At 40.2% G+C, this 19372-nt stretch overlaps 1 protein-coding gene across 7 annotated transcripts in view; it reads left to right on the plus strand.

The window, feature by feature from the left end:
* Positions 1–19372, plus strand: part of GBF1 (golgi brefeldin A resistant guanine nucleotide exchange factor 1) — a 90478-nt gene that overhangs the window by 405 nt on the left and 70701 nt on the right. For 6 of the 7 annotated variants that reach the window (XM_085554382.1, XM_015866763.2, XM_085554379.1 and 3 more), the window contains exons 2-3: positions 3328–3433; positions 4282–4348. In XM_085554382.1, coding sequence (XP_085410508.1) covers positions 3328–3433; positions 4282–4348 — 173 coding nt within the window. Of the gene's footprint in view, positions 1–234; positions 557–3327; positions 3434–4281; positions 4349–19372 lie in introns of those variants that run through there. The other variant, XM_015866755.3, reaches the window with a different exon arrangement.

The raw sequence follows: 19372 nt of genomic DNA on the forward strand, positions 1-19372 counted from the left end.
GGCCGAGCTGCTGCCGCAACCCGCGGGAGGCTGCGTGGGACGGACGGACGGAGGGAGGGAAGGCCGCAGTGTGGGGTGAGCGTCATGAGCCCCCGGGTATCGCCCTTCGTCGCTTTGGTCGCATGAAGCGGCCGGAAGGGAGAGCCTCCCAGCACACTTCGTGCTTCCAGATTGGCTCCTCAGCTTTGACAGCCGGGCGGGAGGTTTCTCTTCGTCTCCCACCCTCTGGTTATCACAGCTCGAGGTACAGGCCTGTAGAAGCCGGTGTCACCTTTATCAGGTGTCTTCGCTGCCCTGTCGGTGCTGGCTGTGTTTCAGACAGCACGTCTGACTGCCCAGACCTGCCGGCACAGGCCTGTGCCCTGCCTTGGCAGCAGTACCTCCAGCTCTCCGACCTTCTGTGCCTGTGATACTCGTTGTACAGCAGCTGTTATGAAAGAAAACAAAACAAACAAAACAAGCAACACGCCAGGTTTAACTTCCTGGTGAGCAATTTGTGTAACTGGCACGGGCACTTTGAAGGGAAGAAAAGGCTTTGCTGTCAGCTCGCTGCCAGGTGAGAAGCACTTCTGATCTGCTGGTTGGGAAGTGCTGTGTATCCTGTTGTGTCGCAGAATGTTGTGTCGGGACACGATACAGAGACTAGGTCAGATGCCGTACTCCTGTGTGTGAGCAAAGTTTGCTCAGTAAAAGCTTGTTCTTAAGTGCTACCTTTTCTGTATATATAATATTGTCACTTCTCATTACTGCTACTTACTGTAGTGATTTGAGTCAGTTAGCAATAGCTGAAGGCTAAAGTTTGTGACAGGGAGGAGTGACTTGATGGACACATGCCAGACTGTGTTACTCTTCATGCTGACTCGTACTTGATTTCCAGTGGAGTTGTGGATATTTCCCTGCAGGGGAAGGAGAGCGAAGACTTATGGTAATAGAAAGATTTGGGGCAGTATGTTTCAGGGCTGAGCAGCGGAACGTTCAGTGCATGTGTGAGATAGCATCAGCAGATGTAGATCTTGTCATTGTGTTGATGTGAAAGTTTAACCCCTGATACTGTTTAAAGGGTCTCAGAATAGCTGTCATCTCTGCCCAAGGAGGGTTGATGAAATGACACACATGAGTATTAGACTCTGATGTTCAATGAAATGCCAAGGTGTCTGCCTTGTGCCACTCTTTGAGTTCCTAACCATCCTGGAGGGTGACTGTGAATGATGACAGCTTTCCTGTTTCTCTGGTGGGCTGCTCTTCTGAAGTAGTTAGCAGTTAAATTTGGAGGAAAATAAAGTATTGCAGGATTGTAGTATGTTAGGAAGGCTGTATCAACTGACATGGATTTACTTTTATACCCTTGTTTGAAAGGATCATTATGTTTAATTTCACAGTAAGTGTGAAGGAACAGGCGTGTGCTGGAAACTTGTCTGTCCTTTCCATGTTTCACTGACTGGAGGTAGCACCAGGTTTGTGGAAAGCTGAGCATTATAAGCCTCGTTCATTCAGGGAGGACTGAGTTTAGCCAGCTTGTCATTCTTTATCCTTTTAGGCTAAAGGTAGAAGAAGAGAAATAGGGGTACTATGGGCAGGTTCCCTAGTATGTAGAACAGCATTTAAGCTTTGGCATTGTTTTAAATGCGCAGAACTGCTGAGCATCTATGTGTGTGTGCAAGACGTGATACGTGTTTGGTGTATCTTTACATGCTTTTCCAAATCAGGTTAGGGGAGCCTTTGTTTCTAGAATTCTTTTCTGAATAACCTGTTAGTGCAGGTCTGGACTGTTAGGCCAGTTCCTGCACTGTAAGGTATTCTTGTCTTTGCCCCTGACTTCCGGTGTAATGCTTAGGAGTACCGTTATTTTAAATAATGAAATGAAGTAAGAAATGGTGTTGCCGTAGGATTATTCACCCTGTTAAGAAGGTGAAAAATGGAAACAACAGATCAGATGCTCTCCCTCGATAAGGCAACTTTTTACAGTGTTTTTCTTTCTTGTTTACAGAGTCCTCTGGCAAATTAGTCTATTTTGCTCTGAGGAAATTTGTGTATTTGAAGAGTTGTTGATAACTCAAACATGTTAGTTAATGGCAGTTCATATCCAGTCTGCGTGCTCTGAAATTTATGCTGTGATGCTGCTGAAGCTTGGAGTCATTAGGAAAATTCTGTCCTTCCCTGCTCTGCTTTTTCTACATGGGCAAAAATCCTTATTGTCCTTTGTTTCCTCCACCACAGTGGAACCCTTTGAGTGTGCTTGTCTCATCTGGAAGTGCACCTGTCTAGTTTGAAGGGCTGTGATTAACGTTTCAGCTGCTCTCCTATGGGCGTCCTGTTGGGATTTCAAACTGGATTTCTCATTTTCTTTTCATATCGTCTGAAAAAGTCTCATGATTAGCTACAGTTTCACTCAGTACTTCATGTATTCTTGTACTTCGGACATGGTATCATCTGACCCTGGTTTCTTTAGAAGTCCTGTTTATTCTTTGTAAACAGTCATGTCTGTTCATTCCTCTTCATTCTTACTTGTTTATGCTTCTCAGTGTCTGGGTTGTAGTTAGAATAGAGAGAACAACCCTGTTGTAAATTGCTCTTTCTTTTTCTCAGGTCCTTAAAAAACGTTTCTCTTTTGCTTGTATGATTTTGCTTTTCTGGCTTTCTATCCACATACACCAGAGACTTTGTATAGGCCTCAGCCTGTATGAGTGTGAATGCCTGCCTTTTGCTTTCTCACTTTTTCCTCCCATGTCCCATCCAGTTTTATTCTCGTTTGTTTGTGGGGTTTTACCCTTGCTTTTTGTCCTTCTCTTTCTTAAAGCCTTTTGAATGAAGCAGGTGTGAAAATCAGTGTATTTTATACATGATGTTATTTTGTCAGAGTCCTGAAGAGCTTCCCTCTAGCTATCGTATTTAAGCCTCTGATGCTTATTTAGCAGTGCAAGATTAGCACTGTGTTCTGTGTAGGTCTGCAGGACTTTGCGTAAATGCAGGAGTGAACGTGGAGTTGCATTGTCATAGAGGCACGTCCCAGTTCCCTTACACCATCTTCCTCTGCACCTAAATGTACCAGGGGAAAAAATGAGGGCTGTGCCTTGATGAAGTTATGCTGCTGTTCTAACTAACAATCTACTTTGACCTTCTTGAAAATGCATTTTGTGGAAAAATACTCTTGTTTTGATGTCATCTTGACAAAAAACTTGCATGTTTTCATGTAGAAAACCATGTTGTAGAAATGTTCTCTTGCATCTCTGTAGACCTTCTGCTTGACTAGATCTGTCTGGGTGTTTTGTCTGAGGAGGGGAATGATTCAGAGGACTGGAGATTGATTTGAATTATCTTTATTTTCAGGGCTGTCAAGATGGTGGATAAAAACATTTACATTGTACAAGGCGAAATCAATGCAGTGGTGGGAGCCATCAAGCGCAATGCCCGATGGAGCACTCACACACACCTGGTAAGTTGCCCCGGGTTGGTGCTACCCATTTGTGCTTCTTTTAGAGAAGTCCTTTTATTTTATTTAATATTTGCTTGTAATTTCGTACCTGTTCTGTTAAAAGTCATTAATACAACATTTCTAAGTCTAATGACAGTGTAGTCAGTTTGTGGCTTCTGCAGTGAAGATGATGTGCCTGTGGTGTGCTGGATCTGTGGTGCACTTCAGAATGCCAAATGATAAGCAGATGGCTGGGATTTCGATTTGTCAGAGGGCAGGGCCCTTATTCCTTCTAACAAGCATTTCTTCGTTAGTGCTCACTGCCACTCAGTAGTAGGTGTGGCTGCAGATGTGCACAGCTTGGAGAAACTTACTTTAATAACGCGAAGATAAACTAAAGCTGAAGGATGCAGTTATTCATACTTTCTTCGGGTTTATTCGTTCTTTCTTCAGGTTATTTTAATGGCACCAAATGTCATTGTATTTCTGTTCCCATTACAATCTGCATAGATTAACATTATAGCAAATCCAGATGAGCCATTTAAATATGATATGAGATAGATCTGCTCTGAAATTTATTGAACAGTGGAGGGCTAATCAGAAATTCTTCAAAGGACAATAAACCCAAAGTGGATTTCACTGTCTTGAACCTATTCGTTGACATTTGAGCTGTATAACGTAGGATGGTGCTAGAAGGAAAACAAAAATACACTTCTTGATTTTGATGGAGTAAATAATCTGTCAGTGATAGATCAACTCATGATACTCCCTGAATGTGAAGGTGAGGTCTTTACATACTGCTTATTAAGATGCATCTTCAGAAGTATGTTTGCTTCATTAATGGCTTCCTTCCTATGTAAAACCTGTAGGATGAAGAAAGGGATCCCTTGCTACATAGCTTTAGTGTCTTAAAAGAAGTGCTGAATAATATAACAGGTAAGCTTATACAGAAATCAACAGGTATGTGTACTTGCTTTGGTACGTGCAAATACATTTTTTCTTTCTGCCTGTGTGCAGATGTGCTATTTTGTCTTGTTTACTATCCAGATATATCAAATAATGAAAAAAGGGCAAATAGGTGTATGCTTTTCTAGAGAAATAGTACCACTTGCTATTGTCTGGATGTATGCATATATACATGTGTGTATTGTGTGTGTTTATGTATATATTTCTGTGTCTATGTGCATGCTTTTTTCTTTATACTGATGCTTATAGTAATATAGGAAATCTGGAATATTATCATGTATAATCTTGTGTTTTGTTCGTGCTTTCCAATCTTTGAACAACAAGAAAATCTGTTTGGCAAGGTGCCTCCCATTACCTGGTTTCTCCTTACAGTCTTTGATTTGTTGGGTTTCTTCATTCATTACCGGTAGCAAGTGAAGAATAAAGATCATTTTCCATTTGGATCTCTTGAATCTCAGAGTAAATGGTTTTCTTTGTGACCAGTTGCACCAAAAAGTCCTAGGACTGTATACTGATTTCAGCAGTGGAGCATATGGCTGTGATGTTGGTTCTGACCAGGTTTTCATTCCTAGTTCACTTTCCTGTTTCCACCTAGATTTCCTCTATTATTAGTTTCAGGAGCGGCTGTTTAACCTTGGTATATATTGAGAGTCTGGAGGTGAGCTAATGCTGTGCTGCTGTTCTTTCCAGGGTTTCTTATTTGCAATATTTGAAAGTAAGGTTTATTTCTGATCCCATTATCACAGTGGGTGTTTAGAACAACGTTCAGCCTAAGTTTGAGATGGACTATTTCATTTCTGATTGTGGAGTGGGCCTGTTCCTATGTCAGTGCTGAGCCTTGATTCCCTTTAGAAGAAAATTTACTAGAACATCCAGAATCTTTGTTCTGGATGCTCCCTCCACAGACTAAATGACACACTGGATTTATGTGTTTTTGTAAGTTCAGTCATATTCTGTAGGATGTGCATACAGTCTCCAAAGTTGTCTTGGGAGGATGATTTCCTGGCACTAATCTCTTCCTTCTGTGAGATGAAGTTCTCTTGAAGATGTGACTCTTGAAATTCTTTGCCCTGCAAATACCACTTCATATCAAGAAGACGAGGAGATGTCAGGTTGCTTGATTAAATGCAATGTGAATAAATATCAGGGGTTGGCTATTTATCTGTAGAACCTGGATGCAATATGTTGTTGACTTGGGAGAAAATGCAAGCCAAAGATCTGCTTGTATTAGAAAAAGCAAAGTTTAATGTACTGAGAGACTTAGAGACTCTGCGAGTTAACTTATCACTTAAGTGAGGTTTACACTGAGCTGGTAATTGCTTATGTGTGATAATGATCGTAGCATGGTGGTTTGATTACATAGGGTTCTTTTAAATAGGTAATTCCAGCTTCAACAACTGCTATTTTCAGACCAGTGGCTTGAGGTAGGACATCACTGGTGTGCTTTATTTTTTTTTCCACTTTTAGGCATGAGCTGGTTTCCAAGCAGTACTTTGATACAGAACCTCCTGCCTCATCCTTCAGGCAATGAAAAGTCCAAACTTAGTTTTTTCTTATTTTTTTTCTTTTCCCCTCGACCTTCCTTTCATGTCTCTTTCATTAGCTCATGGAAACGCATTGCTTTTATATTTAAATTTATTCAAGCTGTAATCTTTGACATTTGAGTTAGCTTTTAGTACAATTTTGCATTTATAGTAATATATATTATGTATTTTCTCAATCCCCCAAGAACCCATTTTAATCTGTTCCGGATGCAAATTTCAGGCTGCCTTGTCCCATCTCCCCTCTTGCTCTCGCCCCCCCTTCCCCTCCCCCATGGAGCATGTTTGATCAGGTGTGGCAGGAATATCCACTGTCAAGCTGCGCCCTTTATATTAGTCAATATTATCCTTCCTTCCCTCCCACTCCCTTCATTCTCCTCTGGGCTTTACCAGTTGATTTATAATTTTGGAATTCTCATCGGAGTCTGTAATACAGTTTGTTCATTATTTAACCAAAACCTGTTTAATGAGCAAAGAGAGGCAATGTAAATGTTAGGCATGTTGCAGTGGAGTACCTTTTGTTCTCCTCTGAGCTAGTGGGTATTAACTCTGTCATGACTGTGGTGCTGAAATGCCCCGGTCAAGGGTATATAGATGCTCTGTATACCTCCTGCAGCTAAAAATACCCATTTCAAAGTGTTGTTCCACAAGAATAACTAAATTAACAAATGTTTTATTTGATTTACCAAAACCAGTAAGTCCTTGCCTGCATCCACTTAGTGGTATCCTGTCCCACTGTAATATCTGAATGGACACTTGAAGGAAACATCTAGAGAAGGTGTTCTTGCTCAGCACAAACAATCCCATGGTTATGGTAAGAATAACTTCTGTGATTCAGTGCACCTAGTGAAAGGCCTTGGACTCATGGGGAATAAGGCCTTTAAAAGTTCTTACAAGAGAAAGTTGATTTCTGTTGCAACTTAATGCAGATTTATAAAAGAAAATGAACATCTGTTCTGATCCCATCTTGGTTTTTTGATGCCATTTTAATACGTGCTGCGTATATTTCAGTTATTATTTATAGCAGTTGCATGGAAAATAGAAAAATAGATGTACTTTCATCTTGAGTGTATTCATGGGTATTCATCATTCCCAAATAAATGTAATAGTTAAATGCTTGTACTAGGATGAGCACTGTAACTGTGCCTGTTATGGTATCTTATATTTCCATTGCTTAGTTAAACCACAGATCAGTGTCCTCAGTTATGACTGCATGCAAACAATGAGTATTGAGCTTCGTCCATGCTTGCAAAATCAGAATAAAACTATGTTTTAAAGATTATTTAAAAATCAGTGGAAGCTGTAGAATTGATAGACATTTGTATCTAGGGTTTTTGCCACCACAACTTTAATTTCACTGCTTTTCAAGGTATAATCAATAGTCTAGAAGATGTGTCTGGATGTTGGAGTCTTTTTGTGCTGTCAGTTTTGTTATGGTTTTAGGTCAACAAAAGGAAACTTCTTTTTGACATCCAGTGGTAACAAAGTATCTTTACTTTCCCCAGTGTTTCAGTGTCAGGATGTGGCTGGGCTCAGTAGGGAGATGTCTAGAAACAGAAATCCATCATAAGCCTCTTTTTGTATGATCTGTTAAGGACTGAGTTTACGTAAATCTTGCTGTGGCTGTTGAAGTCTTCAAACCATTCCTATGTGATGTGTAGGTAAATGCAGGTACATCTGTAGCGCTTCGCCCTGATTGGAAGGATGAGTCAGTAAGCAGGATTGTCATGACTGAATTACTGCTGGCTGGTGTGTAGGATGGCTTTAGGACAGCAGATGACTGAATGCAACAGCCTTGTACAAGTCAGCAGTGGGAGAAGCAGGTGTTTGTGGAAAGTGTGTGCATCAAGAGTCTATTTAAATAAGGTTTAAACTAGGTAAACACACCTGTGAAGAGGTACTTGTGTATATTTTAGGACCATGAGTGCCAGACAGGAAGGTTTGAGTCCTTTTATCCTCTGGTGGTTCAGAGTTAGTGCATTTAAACAGAAGCTGCAAAGTAAGCTGTTAGAAGCACTCTGATTTCATGCACATTCATGACATTTTAAATGAATGCTTGTACAGTGGGTTCAGAAGAATCTTTTCATGGCTTATTTCAGACAAGAAGCTGCTGCAAATCTCCATCTTTAGAGGGTTGGCTGGGGCATTAAGAGCTGGCTAAAGGTCAAATGACTGTAACCATAGGAGAACCTTTGCCCAGTGTACTGATTTAATATACTTGTTACTGTCGCCATCAGTTTTCTGGAATGTAGATTTGATTGCAGGCTCATTTTCTCATGTCTGATCTCGAAACAGTTTTTAGAGAAAATCTGACATTCAGATGGGAAAAAATACAGAAATTTTATCCTGATTTGGGATCAGTGTCTGAACTTTTCTTCTAAGATCTCAGAAATAGGTAGTAGAAATAGAGGGTGTTCTCAGAGCAGTTAAATGGACTCTGAGACATGTATTGCTGTCTGTTTAACTGAAGAAATTTGGAAAAATTAATGCGTTTTTTTTTTAAGTATAGGAAAGAAATGATACCATTGTAGGTCTGTAATGCTTGTAGTTCTTAACTTGGCTGTTAAGAGCAGTGCCATATTGCAAAAAGTGACTGGATGCACTAGCATATAGCGAATGCTGATTGTCTGTATCTGTGTCCAATGGAAAGTGTGTGGGGAGGGGGGGAAAAATAGTAGGTTTTCTTGTGTAACTTACATTTGGTTGTACTTGTTAATGGGTGGCAGTGTGATTCTAATCTGTGTCACGTGATCTAACATGGTGTACAGAAGTGGTAGTTTAGTTCCCTGGATATTTTCTCTCATCTTTTTTCTGTAAAAAGTAGGGGGTTGATAGTGATGCTCTTAATCTGATGCTTTGTTTGCAGACTGAATCCTGACTACTTGATTCTTGTGTACTGTATTCAGAATTGCAGTCTTTGTGAAAGCAGGCATCCTTCCAAGCACAGAGAGAATGTAAACCAATGCAGTATTTTTGCTTTGAAGCTGCAGGTAGTTCCAAGTGCCCTCTCTGTAAGAGGTGCATCTTCCTTCTAATCTCTTTGCAGCATCACATGCATGAAAGGGCTGTCTTATGGCTAAGGTCTTAGAGTTTCCCACAGGTATTTTTATTGATATTTTTGACTTAGGTTTTCCTAGTGTTACTGGTGTAGTAAAAAAACAGTCTCTTTCTGAGTGAATTACTCATTCTGTTCTTCTAAGATGGTTTTCTTGGAGTGATGTTAATGTGCCCTAGGAATGGGTAGCTGCACTGGAAGACCTGTGAGATGGAAACTTCTCAAGCCCAGAACAAACACTAACATTGTCTTTTCACTTAAGATTTAGTTTATTTTTGATATCAAAGAAGAAAAAGGAACAATATGCTTGATGAAAAATAACTCTTTAATTAGTATTCGTGAAGCTTATGCATGCACTGGAGCAAGCATAGTAACCTTTCCCAAGGTTTTCCTGTTATTTGTGGGGCAGCATGTGTGCAGACTGTTTGGAGGTGTGGGCTTACTCTGATCATTGAGTTGTTCGCTGAAGCCTTCAACATCGGTTTGTGAATGAGGTGAGACTCCTGAGAAGCGGAAGCTTTTAACAGAGTAGATAAGTAAGACTGAATAGGGCAGAAAGCGCTAGATAGTTTGTGCTGCAGCCCTAGTTTGAGAACTTAGTAGCATCTTTTATTTTTGTGTTTTTGAGTTCTAAGAAACTTGCAGGAAAAAAATCCAAACAAATGGAGTGGCTCTGGGAATGTCTTTGGGAGTTTGGATGGGACAAACCCACAACTGAAAACTGTAAGATGGTATTCAGATAAGGAATTTCTGCATTTCTATTTAAGCCAGAACATCCAGGCTGGCCCTTCTTCCTGTACCACCATTTTGCAATACCAGTTTAGCCTCCTTTTAGTACAGTGCTTTGTGCATGGTTTAAGATGAGAGGTTGGACCTTGTCTACTGTCTGTGCCAAGGCAATGAATGGCAGGTACAGGCAGGAGGTGGTGCTGTTGGAAGGAATTGTTTCCTGACCCCTAATTCTTAAGGACCCCGCGATTTAGATGGACAAGCGCTCCTGGCTGTTGCTGGCAGAGTTCCCGCAGTGTGCTTGTTCTGTAACACCAGCCTTCTGTTACCTCTGAAGAGCTGCCACATGTGCACGGTGTGCAACTGACTCTCTCTTGTTCCACGCTTGTTGAGCAATTATTTTCCCACTTGTTGGGCACTCCATTATTTCCTTCAGTTACTGCTTCTGTGTGAAGTGGAGCCATAGAGGAAATGGCCTAATGTACATACATTAGTGGGCAATAAATTGCAGTTTGATTTGGTAGGAAGGCAATGCCAGATGCTCTGTTGAAGTTAAGGTTCCTCTTAAGTCATCCATGGAGATTTTGTTCTGGTTGTTTTTGATGTACTGTCTTTGTGGATTGTGCTATCTTTGTGGTTGCTTGAGACCAGTTAAAAGTGGCTGTGGCCAATTAAGAGACAGTAAGGCTACTTACATGGTAGTAAAAGCCCTCTGGAAGCAGAAATAGATGTGAAATTGTTGAATTCTAGTAGGACTTTGTTAAATACATAGCTCTTCTCCTGCTATGGAAGCTGTCCTTCTGTTTTCTTTCTCCTTTCATCCCTAAACTGCCGTCATCTGACCTGTTAAAAGAGTGGCTTGAAGGTTATTAGCTTCAGGGAACCAAAACTTGCATCAGAAAGTGCAGGTGCATATTTATGTTGTTAGGTAATATGTGGTTGGACTTCCAAGTCTTGGTCATACGTACACAGTGTACGTACCAAAACATTCCTCACCTCAGAAAGTTTGTATCTTTAGAAGGTGGAAGCAGAAAGAAGTCATTAAGTACATAAAGGTTTCAAGCACTCAAGGGTTTTTCTTAGTGACTACCTCAATTTCTCCTTCAAACAAACTATCGTTGGCTGACCCCTAATAAGGCTTGTAACAAGATGTGAATTTGAAGGGCTTTGAGATTTGAAAGAATAAGACATCGGGCAAAGTGTTCTGTTCCTGGGAATGGGGCAGGGATGTGTGATACGGTGCTTTTTCACTAATTGTTGTGGAAGACAGAAGCCAGCAAAAGGGCTGGCAGAATTGGAGGGATTCAAAGGTAATATAAAAAGAAAGTAATGGATAAAATTGATCATAAGATAGCAAATGAATGGGCTAGGGGATGTTAATAGTAAAGTAAATGCAGTTGATGGCTTACCCATTTGTTGGTAAACCTGCTGTTTTTCTTTCTGAAGTAAATGTACCTTGTTTGCCTGCTGTCTCAGTGTCATGCAGTAGATTTGTGCTGGAGTGTTTTTACATGCACAAAGAAAAATGTTTTCTCATTTAGACCTCCTCATTTTAAATTGTGGAAACGACTGTTAACATTTCCAGCTGCATCCAGTCCTTCAGTAACTCCTGTAATCTTTTAAATAACATAAATGACTTTCCTTGCAACACTTCTAAGTGTTACAAAGAACAGGAAGCTTGTCATATATTGTCTACAAAGCAGTGGCTTAAAGTAGTGGCCTATGTCTTAGGTCTTGTTGTGTGATGAATTCTGAGGTGAAGAGGTTGCTTGTCATGGATGAGTTTGAAATGTATTTATTTCAGTGTTCATAGAATCATGTCTTGGGTTGGAAAGGATCTCAGAAGTCACCTAGTTTCAGCCCTGGGCAGGGTTGTCAACCTGTTGTTGTTGCCAACAGATGCTTTCTGGGGGAAGTGCTTGGGAGTGAATTTGTTAATGCAGTAAAGAGAGAGATATTGTGACTGATTTCCTATGTGTAAATAAATTGCCACAAAATCTTAGAATATAAATGCTAATGTGACTTCAAAATGCCATTGTAAGTATTAAAGCAGCCCATTCTTTCTTTAAACTCCTAATTAGATGTGCATGTTTCTTGGTTAGCTTAAGGGCATGGACGGAGAACCTGTATCATTTGAACTCCCTGAAAAGAATGTGCCTGAGCTCTTTGCATGGAGCTTTTTGTTTCTAACTACTTCTATATGCAAGCACCTTGTGGAAAGGAAAGGGTGTATAGCTCGGGGAAAGCTGATGAACAGAATACAGCATTGTGACAAAAAAGCAATTGGAGTTGCAAGCAATTGCAAAAGGAAAGCATGTTAGATGAGAGTTTGGACATAAGTACAATGGAACTAAAGTTGATAGTGATGTTGGCTTTAGCTATCCTATTAAAATCTGTATTTTAATATACAAGTTTCATTTAGATAAACTATTTCCATGATACTTTATGCTAGTATATTTTGCACTGTAATCACAATTACATAACTAATGCTCAAGGCGTGTACTTGATTAATACCATTTAGCAGAATAGGATAAATTGTTCTGTGTTGGTGGTGCTTTGATGTAATCATCTGTCTGTATCCTATTATAAGCGCTGCAGAAGTTCTCATTTCCAGTCCTCTCCTTGGCCTACTACCATGCTGTTTCAATAGGGCTAGCAGTAAGTTGTAAGCAGAGCAGTCCTTTTCTGAATGTGCTTGCCTTCTTTTCTGGGTGCTGGAGTTCTTGATGTATGTATTGTGGTATTGTTATTTAAACAAGATGAGAGACTTCAGAACAATGGCGCTAACTTGTCATTGAATTTAACTTAATTCTGGGAGAAGTTTGTTATTAAACTCCTGTTACTTTTCAATGAATTGTCATTTTTCTTGATACAGTGAAGAAATCTGCCAAGTGGTTGTTGAATTAGCTTCCATTTACCTCTTGATTTACTGCTTAAGTAATTATGTGGCAAACTGTAAATATATGAGGTATCGGTGTTGTAAATCAAGATGTGGTTGTCATCTTGATCACGGTGTACTGAAAGAGAACAGTCTGAGCTCTGAGGATAGCCAAGGGTTGGGGCTTTATTCTGGAAATAAAAAGCGTGGCTGTAGTAGAATATGGTTGCTTATGTAAGCATCTTTAGTAACTGCACTTAGGAACTTGGATGTTCTTCAAAGCAGGATTAGACAGTTTACAGTGGCCTGTAATGGCTCTGTAGTAACTAAGATGGCTGTCACAGCAATTTAGGAGGAGACGTCATCAGCTGGCTTTCACTTTAGCCTGAGGTTTTCCTGTCACTTGGAAATACTTTGTTTTGTCTTTTGTATATGACTTTGTTAAAACATTTGGATTTTTACAGACTGAAATGTGAATGTATTTAGTCAGCCTTAAGATCTAACGAGCGCTATGCTTTTTACATCTGTGGTTCTCCTCTCTTAGATGTGTTGTGCCTCAGTCTGACACTGATACATGCAATGGGGAGAATGAGCTGGGAATATTCACCTTGGTGGCCTTTGTTATGAACACAAAGGTGTAGGAAGTATGTTTGCCCAAATATTTACTGGTCTGTTGTGGTCAACAGGAAGAGGCTTTTTCAGTTGGAACAAGAGTGGTGTGATACTATGGGGAAATTAGCTTTTGGTTTAGTGAAGAGATACAGCAGTGCTGTAATGAAGGTGAAATAACATTAAGCCATGGGCCGTTTTTCCGGAGTTGGATTTTTTCCTGTTGACCGTACCAATGTGAATGGAATAAACTTATGCTACCAACCTTCTCTGTCAGCACTGCTAGCAATCAGTCCTGAACAAAGGGAGAGCTCTGCTTGATGCAGGAGCACAAACACTTGCATCATGAAGGCTTCTGCCTCATTAAGGGCATAAAAGAAATGTCTGTGTTCAGTACAAAAAAGTATTTAATATCTATTTTATCAGAGTGTTGGAAACAGGAGAAGAAGAAATAAAAAGATCTGGACATTTCAGAATGCAGTAAAGTGGCTCTAACAGAGTAGTTTAATAATTGGGGGGGAAAGAAAAGAGTGTTTTCTTTAAAAGAAAAAGAAATTGCTTGAGAAATGTAAAATGAAGTAATGGGGGGAGACCATCATAGGCGTCCTGCAATGCTTTCATGATTGTTTGGTAATTTTGTTTGTGTAAGAGGCAGCATCAACCTAAATTTTGCAAGCTGTTTATTCCCTTTCACTTTCAGTATCAATCCATTCAGAATCTCAAAGCGAAGTTCCTTTTCAATCAGCCTCCTTTAAAATTGTACAGTTTCATTTTGGGTGGCGGTTCTTTATGCTATTGGGTTTCACAGTCCGTGCTGGTCCTTGTTCACATGCAGCAGAGCCATGTGCTGCAGCGGAAGGTCACACACTCGCTTTCACTCCGCAGGAGCAGCAGGTGATGGTACCAGCTGTTCACATCCCTGTATTAGATGCCTGAATTTGAGCAGCTGTATAAGGCTGCTAATAAACTCTAAAATGTAATGCAGTTCATATTTTGCCCACATTTCACTTGATCCTTCTCGGCACCAGCCAGTGTTTCTTAACATCCTTCAGTATCACCTCATTTTCTTTCTTGTCATGCTGGTCTCTATTCCTCTCGTATGAGGTGCCAGTCAGGTGCTTGAAAGTTAGATAAGCATTGCAGATTTGGAAAGCAAAGGGAACCACAACATAGTACAGTATAGAATTTAAGGAAGCAGAAATAACGTCTCTAGAAAAAAAAAGAAAAAAAACATTTAAAATTTTTCATAGTTTAATGCTCTAGCAAATAATTGAGGCTGTTCCAAAGGATGTGGTTGTCTTTGAGCAGTAGGAGTGTTGGTTACAATCCTAAGTGTTGTTTCACTTGTTCGTTTTAAATGAACTGATATCGTTCTGGGGAACCTTTGTTTGTATCCAGTTAGCTGAAGAGATCTTGTGTGAATCTGCTGTTAAAGGAAAGCTGCAATGATTTTTAATTCCACTTCAGGTAATAAAATTGGCCTGGCCGTGAGTTTTGGTATATCCACTGTTTATTTCAACTTGTGCTTTTTATTTAAAAAGCTTATTTGTGACCTGTTAGGACCCTCTGTTAAGCCAGTTAAATAAACCCCGAAAAGGTTGAAACTGCCTGTCTGCGCTTTCCAGAAAAGGGGAGGAGGGAACCAAAGGAAAGACATTTACAGTTCTAAACCCTTTCAGCTCCTCCATTCACCTTTCCTCCTGCATCACTGATTTAGCTCCCACCTTCTCTGGAAGAATCGTAATGCCTACAGCTGAGAAGCACCGTGTCCCAGTGACTGACACTAACACATAACAGAGTTCTCCTTCTAGTTCTTAGAGGTGACTTGATGGGTTGTTTCTGTTTGTTTGTTTCCCTTTGCTGTAATCTCAAAAAATGCACTTTGGAATTAAGACTGTATAGAGGGAGACAGAAGCTGTGAGGAGCATCTTTTAAAAGCACAGCGGTGAAGATGACTTTGTACCTTTGTTCAAAAGAATTTCAGGGAATGTGCTGCATTGCTATAACAAGTGTCCCGTGAAACTGGAAACATACAGACTTAGATGTGTGATTAGAGACCAGAAATATATGGCAAAATGTAGGAAGAATATAATGGTTAAAATAGCAAAGGGGCTTAGCTCAGAAGAAACAAAGCTAGCTTTTAATTAGAACCTGTTTTTGATTCCTCCCAACTCACCTTGCTTTGACTGGTCAACATTTTTAAATTGAGCTGTCTGAACTAGAACTGATTTTCCTCGCTTGATCTGTGTTGCTTTCCTCGAACAAAGACAGCACCATTTTTTTTTTTCCCTGTGTGAGGAGCTGATTCTCCCATAGCAGATTAGAGCTGTAAGCTCCTTGTTTAGTGTCAAGCCTTTTTACAGACGGCCTTACAATGCTTTCTAGACAACCAGTATTAATTGGTTGAAACAACCAGTTATTTTTAACTGCGTGCTTCAGATTTTTTTCTACTATTCAGGTGTCTCTATCAGCCATAAAGAAAGCAGTTGAAGTAAATAGCTGTATCAAATGAAGCACCGCTTGTCCCCACGACTGCTTCCAAAGTAAGCTGAGAATAATGCTTTACACGTTTTTTTTCTCCTTTAACTCAAAAGGCAAGCAGCAGAGGAAGCATGGATTAACATCTAGTGATTTCTAGGAGCCGTGCTCTGCCCGGATTCCTCTGCGCTTGGGCTGACTGACAGCGACATGTGGCTCAAGTGCATCTGGAAATATATCACCGGCAAAATTTGCTTGGGTAAATATAGCAGGAACGGGTTGTCAGGGCAGGAGACAGATTGTTCTGGGAAAGGAAGTGTTGTCTGCCTTTCGTCTGAATAACTATTTCCTATATTTCTGAGATTTATCTTTTTCTTTCAGTGTGCCTAAGGTATGAGCAGGGTCTGAGATATTAGCTGTGCTCTGTTGTTGTGTGTTCATAGGGTGGGAATATTTCCAGACATGGTATGATCGATAGCAGGTATAGAGAACTGATGTGGTGTATCCTGTGCTGTTTAAGTAATGGTGGCACACAAGTTTGTTCTGGTGTAAACTCTTATTGAATGTAGTGTGGAAGAGATCTCCCTGCATGGACATCAAATACAGAAGAAAAGCTTCGAAAAATTTGGCATGTGTTAATACAGAAGAATTCTGATTTACGTAGGAACACTGCTTTTAGCCCACATGGTTCCAGGGGGGAGGAAAAAAAGGCTGTAAGCCATTCTGGAATTCTTTTCTTTTGTGGGCAGTTGCTATTTAGAACATGGACCGGAGTAGGAAATGCCAATTACAAGGTTTTCTGCAGCAAAAGCTGACTGGCAAAGGGATAAAGCTTCTCAAACCAGTGTGATAATGACGCAGCTCTCAAGGCAAATCGCACTGCTGACAAAAACAAAAGCAACAAGCCTGAAAGAAACAACAGTATTTAAAAAAAACAGCACAAAAAACACCCACAAACACAAACTCCATCTCTGCCATTTGAAGAGTATTCTTTGTAGTGCTTTCTGGTTTTGCTGTCTGCCTGCTGAAGAACCTAGGAAAGCTGGAACCCCTGCCAGGTCTGCACACACCATCACTGCCTGTGAGCTGCTACCCTGCAGCTCCGCTCTGCCGCCCCGGGATGTGGCTGCGGCTGGGTGGGGTCAGCAGCCAACAGGTGCACCACATACCGCACCAATGCGGAGGCAGGGAATTCGTGCCCAAGGACACTGGGGGTAAATAACTGTGCTTAGAAAGAGTGTTACATGAATGCCGAAGTTTTCACAGTGCGGATGAGTCTTGTTTAAAAAACTTTCTGACAAAATTCCAACTAATAAGCTTCACTTTTATCCTTGGAAGATCTAATTTGATGTTGGAATCATTGAAATGATTGATTTGTTGGAGGGTGCAGCTGACTTAGCCTAGAGGCTGTCCGGAATCTATTCGTAATTCAGAGTGCTTCAAACTTCTGCATGAAACCTGCATAGCTGAACAAATACCAGTTCTGTCCATCTACGCTGTTCTTCACAAATACATGTAAGCCATCAGGTTTATTTTATTATTTCCCCTGTAAACCTCAGCTGAAGGAATAATGGGTCTGAGCAGTGCTCTATAAAAAACCACACCACTAAACAAAACGAAAGCCAACTCAGTGCTTACCTTATTATTGTCCTAAAGACCTGTGTTCCTTCTCCTTATTTTATGTGTTCCAGTGTTGAACACTTGAGATTTAGTCTGCCCCCATGAAGTTCCTCTTCAAACTGACCAGATGCTGATCTCCCAAGCCTTTTCAGTGTAGTGTTTGCTTGTGTGTTTTTTGCCTGGCTCACCCTGGAATAAAGCTGGAAGGGCTGAACTTCATGTGATTGCAGGTGAAATATAATGTTAAACGATAGTCGTGTCATCTGGTACTGGGAAATAGTTGTTTGCTTTTCTGTGCTTCAACTGGCAGTAGTATGTACTATGATAAACTACATTCTAATCATGTATTTAGCACAAGAGCAACCAAGTCCAGCATATCATATATGCAAAAGATTATCTTTGCTTAAATGTCCATTAGCATTTAATAAAAGAATGTTGTTCCTTACCCTGACATTTATATTTTATTTTAAAATGACAGAGTTCTGCTGTGGACTAAGGCAAAAAGCCATGATTGTCCACAGCATATTAAATAAATCACATGGTGATATTAAAAAAATAATTGCAGCTACTGAGGTTTGAATGAAATCTAGAAGGACTGAAGCAAAAGGAGATTAATTGCTGTGAGCTTTGGAATTATAAATTATTGCAGACTACGAAATGTGGAGTAGTACTGGGCGGTGTACAAGAAGGATGTTGGTTTGAAAATAAGCACGAGGAGTGTTTCTGAATATGAAGAGGTGTGAAAAGAAGGCCAAAATAGTCCGTTTTCTTTGTCTTGTTAGTGAGCAAGCTGACTGAATGTCTTTGAAGCAGTAGAAAATGTACGAGTGTCCTTTCACTTATTTGTAATCATTATGTATCTATTGCATGGAGTGCTCTGGGATGTTCAGTGAAGGAGATGTAAGTCAGAAATTGTGGCTGGAAGAACAACAGTAGTTAATATATGGTAGATAAAATTGGAAGAAAAGGAGAGACGCAGATCCAGTAATAAGTGAAAAACAGAATGCTCAGTCCTACAGTTCTGGAGAGACAGGAGGCTGTGGAGCTGCTGCAGTGAGGAGAGCAACTGGAACAGTTAAAATTCTTCTAGAGGAACTTGTTTTCCTGCATGGATTTCTTCCAGGGTCCACTCTTCCACAGTAAAAATTGCTTTGCTCTAATGTGTCCACACATGATGATTTATTCAGTGACTGTAGAATTGCTTGTAACTCTGATCTAGCTGTGTTGATGGGTGTTGTCACGTAAATAGGAAGCATTTAATCTCTGTAACTGTAACTATTTTACATTCTACAACAGTCTGTTGCAACTGTAGATAATACTGAAAGCTTACATAGTATTTGGACCTTATTTATTGGCAGTAAATGATGTATTGTTAACCTGATAGTGTGTCAGTTGTTTAATTTGATGGAAAATACAGCAGTTTCATGCTGAATCTTTAGATCTTACAAGAATACAGACAAGAAGGTGATGAATGGAGCAAAGAAGGGCGTACATGTAGGTAAACAGAATCAAATTGGGAATGTACTTACTTTCTTCTTAACTTTTTTCTTCCTCCGGAGCCCCAGAAGGGTGGTATGGAGATGATCATCACCTTTGTAAGGTACCTTAATGTCTGCTATTTTCTGAGCTGAAATTCCACTTTATAAAAATGGCCTGGCATATTAGCTTAGCTTAATCTTTTTGCCCACAAACTTTAAATTACACATAACTTTATTAGCTGCAAGAGAGTGGTGTAAAATATTTAGGCTGCAGCTGCCTTATTGCTTTTGAGAAAATAATGTTTTTGTTTAACCACAGAAAAAGCAGTGAAAGGAAGACAAAACGTGTGACAAGGACAGTGACTTCTGAAACATACTCTGTGCACATGTAAATGAAGTGCTATACTGCAAAAGCATTTTGAATTTCTTGTAGTGTACAAGCAGTACTTAGGGCTAAATGCCACAGAAGCTGCTCTGCAAAAGGAGTATGATTTCCTACATCGTGGTCAGCTTGTTTTCTGTGGCTCTCTTACCATTCCTTTCTGTCATGCATTTCTTTATCTGTACCTATGTAAGCGCAGTAAGACCGTAATCTTTCTGTGTTAA

The sequence above is a fragment of the Coturnix japonica genome, chromosome 8 (assembly GCF_054131305.1).
Source record: "Coturnix japonica strain WE chromosome 8, WE-NBRP24, whole genome shotgun sequence".
Classification (NCBI taxonomy): Eukaryota; Metazoa; Chordata; class Aves; order Galliformes; family Phasianidae; genus Coturnix; species Coturnix japonica.